Raw genomic sequence first — 6231 nt, 5'->3', positions numbered from 1 at the left:
ACGGCCAGATTCGTCGCAAAAATGTGTCGGTCGGATGAGGGATATATATATAGATATATAGATATATATATATATATATATATATTGAGAGAGGTATATGTTCTGTAATTAGAGAAATTAACTCTAGCCCTGTGTTCAATCCCAATCTTTTAATGGTTGAGAAGTCTTTGATACTCGCTTATAAGCAATGTGTACATACCAGTATCCCATGTTTTTAGAAATGTAAATACCATTTTAATTCGGACTCTACCATTTAGAGTCCGCGACCGTGGTATCTCTAATAGAGATTTAAAAAAAAAAAGATTTCAATGAACACGATGACTGGAGAATGAATTGTCTTCAAGTTGATATATGTTATTTTGGTATTTGGGGGTCCCTTCTTTGCATGATTATTGAGGAAAGTTTATCAAATCCGCTATTATGCATGATAAGATTTTCTAACATGTGGCACCTCACACCTGTAAGTTGATACACTCGAAACAATATGTTACCCTTCCGGCAGGGATATTTTTTTCGGTTGTGTTTGATAGGTGGATGGCTTAAGGGATGCTTGATATAATCAAGATATATCATGAAACGTAACTATGCAAATCAGACTCTGATTTGCATAATCAGTGCTGAAATGGTACAAAACAAATCGATGATGAGACTATTACAAATGTTACATATGTGACTGAGAAATATAGAGACATTGATAGATAAAAGCTAGGCAAATGAACACTGAGAAAATACTGTAATTCCCTATTGGGGCACAGCTGGAAATTTCATACTTGTGGTGTTTGGAAGTTACAAGGTAACCATAGCAGGATAAGAATTATGCAAACGAGGTCACAATTTGCATTAAATGCTGGATTAATTTTCTTTATTAACCCTATTTAGACCAGGTTTTTGGGCTTCCTGGGCTTCCTGGGCCCGGCGCGGGGGGGGGGGGGGGTCTCATTCGCTCACCCTGATAACTACCGAAAAACTATCCTGCGATTCGGACATCGTTATGACGTAATATGGCGTAATTATGACGTCATTGATGTGATTTTTTATGGGCTAAAACAGTCTATATACGAATTTCCCGTAATACCTGAATATATTACGCAATGATTTAAAAAAAATGTTATCATTTTGATATCCAAGTTTGCCAGCACCTTTGCTGTCAATGGTAACCATATTGACGTCAACATGAAGTCGAGAATGACGTAATATGTATTTATCTATCCTCAGGATCGCCCATCTTGGATAGGCAATCTTGAAATTTTTGAAAATGCATTTTTTGTACCTTAAGACCCTTAAACACAATGAAAATAGACTAGAAACGGTAAGTTCAATTTCTCACTGAAAACACACCTGGTAATGACAAATGTGAAGGGGGGAAACCCTGTTCACACATGAACTAATGACTTTCACCGCTGACGTCACGAAAATAGCATAAGTTATAAATATTAGATCATGAAAGTTACACTTGATTACATATAATGTTATTAATGTAGGTGAATAGGTATGGTTGAGCAATAAAACCTTGAGACCCCATTGTTAAACCCAAATCTAGTGAATTATGTGAAAAATGCCTCAGAAACCCGTTGCCATGGCAACACCAAAAGCAATTAAGTTATACTATTTTGGTGAAGAATATAATCTACTGATACAATTTATGAAAATTGTGACCTTAGTTGTATGGTAGATGAAAAAAAAAATCATTTGCCGAAGGTATGGCCTTTCCACATGTGTGAGGATAATTTTAATAAACAAGTATGCGGTCGTTATTTCGCCTTACTTTGCCTCCCTTTAGTTTAGTTCAGTTCACTCTACTCGTCAATTTGCAATGAACAGCGTCGATGTTATTTATCATCTCCTCATACACAGCAACACCGACCAGTGCTCCTGGATGTGGAGGCACCCTTGTGGCCCCCCCTGTGGGTACTGTGACGTCACCGAACTACCCTAATGACTACGGCAACGATGAGAATTGTGAGTGGACATTTACCGTGTCAGAAGGAAGCAGTGTCCGTCTCACGTTTCACAGCCTAAACCTGGAGGACGGTTATGACTTTGTGAAAATCTACGACGGTGACAGTGTCGACGTTACACTATTGCAGAGGTAATGGCTGAAACGGCCGAACAATTCTTTTACAGAGTAGAGTAGGTTGGATGATGCATAGAGTGGTTTATTTTCTGAATTACTGTCATCAGAATTCAAAGCTTCAATATTTTCTAAGATAAACAGAGTCAGAGCCAAGAACAATTCATTTTCATCCCCAGCTTGACAGGCGCACTGTCACTGAAATCCATCACCAGCACATCTAACCAGATGCTCGTGAGGTTCACATCTGACAGCAGTATAACGGCCCAGGGGTTCCGTTTCATCTATTCAGGTAAGTTGTTTGATTACAGCGATCATGTTTGCTTTATTACCTTCGCCAATAACATGCTTATAATATCACTGATTTATCATACTTGTGGAGTTAGGAAGTTATGCAAAGGTGTATGTGGTTTAGCAGTCTAACTAAATTAGTAATTACGATTTGATTCTTACGATACGAAGGTCAGTCAAAACGAAATGCCAGTCGTTTCATAACACTTTCATTTTTTCATCAAATGAATGGGAATTTTGCATAAATGGAAAGGCACATATTTTCCTGAAACTGTATTATCTCAAGCTGTGTGATTTAGGTGAGTTCAAGATGACCACACCATTAAAAGTCCGTCAGACGCAAAGTTCCTCTGACACTTAAAATCATTGTGCGGTGCTGAGATTAGAACTGTAATGTTACAATGATAAATGTCTTTATAGATGACAAGCTATTTTTCATTTTTGAACTCTAAACAGTTCTTTTTTTCAAACTGCTAGGACGGAGTAATGTGTGGTTTTAGAGGCAGTTGAATTCATAGCCGAATACGTGATGTGTTGATTTAAAAAAAAATATGTAGATTGTTTTACCGTTAACAGAATCGGAACTTGACAAGGTATTAAAGACTAAAACTGTGTTAAGTATCATTCCTCTTAGACTTTGGAAAAGTAATCTACAGAAACATTAAATTAACATAAAGGGTATTTAAGACCCTGACGAAAGTTTTGGTATATTGCCTATGACATCTGCGTCTTAAGCTTAGAGTTCAGAGTTAAGACCCTAAATTTATCATGGAGAAAGAGTGAGCATGTGCCCGAGGGTGTTTTGTTTTCTCATAATTTCACTCCACCACTTCAGGGAAGTGAAATATATTTTCACATTTCACTCCACCATACCGTAGGTCTGGGAGCGAAATATATTTTCATCTTTTACTCTACCTGTGAAATACATTCTTTTCCCTGAAGATTCGACTTTTTCTCCTCCTGTCAATTCTTCAAATCGACTCATCTCTATCCTTTTGTTTGGCCAATTAAAGAGTGGGCACAATGGAAGGTTTTTTTTCTCTCATTTCCTTCTAAACTGGAGATATTGTTTTTCGAGTGTCTGCTTGTGTGTGTTTCCGTATTTTTAAAGTTAGCACAACTTAACCCTCAAACACCCGAGTGGGGTCATTTTTTACCCTGGCGTGGATTTTGACTTGCTTTTCGAACATGTTTGATCTGAAAAAGCCTTCCGTGACTTTGTCAGTAGACATCTTTTCTAACCTCTCATAATTGTCTAGGGAGATGGGCACAATACTGCTGACGTTATATAGAAAAGTCTGTATTAAGTCCACTGCGGTCATTTTTTACCCCAGCAAAACTAATGTGCTGTTTTTGAGACCTGTCCTCTGTAACTCCTGAACTACTTATTGCATGACCACCAAATTTTCAGAGGATGATGCACATGTGAATTAGTATTACCATTACAAATTTTATGTCATAATAACGTAATATAACGTCATTAAGACGCAATTTTATCGGATTCTATCCGCCATATTGGATTTTGACGGATGACGTCATCAAATCAGCATAAAATATCAATGTTGAATCATACAAGTTACATTGGATTACATAAGATGATAACAATGTAAGAAAATACATTTGGAGTACTAACAAAGCCTCTTTTTGTTTGAACTAAAATAAGCATATTTCATAAAATATGCCTTTTAAAAACTGTTGCCGTGGCAACGCGAAAAAGATTAACTTACTTTATCAATTGAACATTTTTGTTAAGGACATTTTATGAAAAGCCACCAAGTTTAGTGGCCACTCGAGTAAGCTGTTCATTAGTTATGCAACATGAAATTTGGCGTGGGCCACAAAAATCCCCTTCCGGTCAAAATGGGAATAGTTCAAGACGTGGTCCTTCTAATCTTTTTGCATAAATCATGATAATGAACGGGAATTTTTCATATCTAAAGATGCCAAAACATTCCTCCTTCATTGATGAAGCAAGGTATGGATCACAATCAGCGAAAAAAGTTAAAAGGGAGATTTTACTGAACAAACATTTTGGGGTCATTTTTTACCTCGTTCAGTCATTTTAGTCCCAAAAATAGGTTCGGATGTTTGAGGGTTAAGAACTCTGGATGGATTATGGTATTCGGTATGTGGGTAGGTGCCGGGAAGATGAAGGTCAATGTCAATTTTGGGCCCCCTCGTGTGTGACCTTAGTACTCTAGCAGAACGTCTTGTTTTGTATCTTTTAACGTGGATATGCTATGGTCTCAGTTTTTTGATGGCAGATAGCTTTTGATATATGGAAGAAATGGTGTGAGTTTGGCCTCCTGGCAGCTTGTTCTGGAACTTTAGTGTCGTTTTTCTTCCAAGGCGGATAACTGAACAAAGAAACAACAAATTTCCATTTCTGCAGTCGGTTTGCAGGTAGCTAAGTTTCTTACCGTCATCTTTTTACTGGCCCATTTTGATTCTGGTCAGTTTCTGCTATAATAGATTGATTTTCAAATGGGGTTAATGGACGTGCAAATCAAAGAAGAATCTTTCATAAACTTGCTTTTCCACAGAGTCACTGAGTATAGACTCTGCGACCGTGCCACTGTGTCAATAGTAATAGTATTGTGAAATATTTTGAAACGCCAAACATTCGACAACCTTCTTGGTTTGCCCCTAACTCACCTGAACAAAAAGAGGCAAATATGTATTTGCCCTTGAACCTAGCATCATTCACCAAACGATTTTGAATTTCTAAACTCATGCTACCACAAATTGAACATACCATGTAAAATCACGGGGCCAGAATAAAATTCATAACAATCAAAACACGTGGTGGCAGACATTGTAAAAAGGATGAAAAACATAACGTATATGGGCAAACCTTGTGACCAGCCTACATCGAAGACCGTTGATATCATTTATCATCTCCTCAGACATATGGACAGAGATCACTGCTCCTAGTTGTGAAGGTACCCTGACGCCTGCTGGAGGCACTGTGTCATCACCGAACTACCCGAGTCACTACGGCACAGAAGAGACTTGTGAGTGGTTGATCACAGTGGCAGCTGGAAGTACAATTCGTCTCTTATTTGACAGTTTCAACACTGAGGAAAATTATGACTTTCTGTACATCTACGATAGAGACAATGAGGGTCCTACACAGATGCAAAGGTAATGGCCTGAGTAGCCAAACAATTTTCAATTAGAGTGGAGCAGTTTGAATGATTTGAATTGAGAATTGAATGAAAGCTTCCATTTTTTTCTGGGTAACATAAACGGAGCCTAAACGATCTATCTTATCTCCAGCTTTACAGGTGAAGTGTCATTGTACCCCATCACCAGTACATCTAACCAGATGTTAGTGAGGTTTACATCTGACGAGAGTGTTACAGCTCAGGGGTTCCAGTTCTCCTACACAGGTAGTTTGACTACAGCGAGCACGTTTGCTCTGTTGCCAAAAGAGGTCAATGTACACTTTATCTGCCTTTGGCCTTGGATCTAGATTCGTTGACCAAACCACATAACAATTCGAAAATCATGTTGCCACCAAAGGGTTGAACATACACTGTCACTGTATCAAGTGTACTTAACTTTTGATAACAATCAAAACAAATCTCTGTAAAAACAACTAGAAATAAAATAACTAGTGATCAGGCTACTTTAGATACCGCTGATGTCATTCGTCATCTCCTAATACACAGTAAGTGCTCCGGATTGTGGAGGTCACCTGACGGCTCCCCCTGTAGGCACTGTGACGTCACCGAACTATCCTGGTCACTACGGCAACCATCAGACTTGTGGCTGGAAAATAGACGTACCAGAAGGAAGCTACGTTCGTCTCACGTTTGCCAGCTTCCACCTTGAGGATGGTTTTGACTTTCTGGACATCTATGATG

General features: G+C 38.4%; 1 protein-coding gene across 1 annotated transcript; it reads left to right on the top strand.

The window, feature by feature from the left end:
* Nucleotides 1-1826: 1826 nt before the first annotated feature.
* Nucleotides 1827-5510, top strand: LOC136420309 (CUB domain-containing protein 2-like). Its single transcript, XM_066407156.1, has 3 exons — nucleotides 1827-2089; nucleotides 2251-2363; nucleotides 5269-5510. Exons 1-3 carry the CDS (start codon nucleotides 1827-1829, stop codon nucleotides 5508-5510), a joined length of 618 nt encoding a protein of 205 aa, XP_066263253.1.
* The last annotated feature ends 721 nt before the right edge of the window (nucleotides 5511-6231 follow it).

The sequence above is a fragment of the Branchiostoma lanceolatum genome, chromosome 15, assembly GCF_035083965.1.
Source record: "Branchiostoma lanceolatum isolate klBraLanc5 chromosome 15, klBraLanc5.hap2, whole genome shotgun sequence".
NCBI lineage: Eukaryota > Metazoa > Chordata > Leptocardii > Amphioxiformes > Branchiostomatidae > Branchiostoma > Branchiostoma lanceolatum.
Note: the sequence above shows the minus strand (reverse complement) of the source record. Positions and strands in the feature narration are given on the sequence as shown.

Bases quoted from the DNA above. Each gene is read 5' to 3' on its own strand.
- LOC136420309 (XM_066407156.1), top strand. From the start codon at position 1,827: ATGTTATTTATCATCTCCTCATACACAGCAACACCGACCAGTGCTCCT. The intron at 2,090-2,250 runs GTAATGGCTGAA...TTTCATCCCCAG, and splicing joins GACGTTACACTATTGCAGAG to CTTGACAGGCGCACTGTCAC. The intron at 2,364-5,268 runs GTAAGTTGTTTG...TCATCTCCTCAG, and splicing joins GTTCCGTTTCATCTATTCAG to ACATATGGACAGAGATCACT.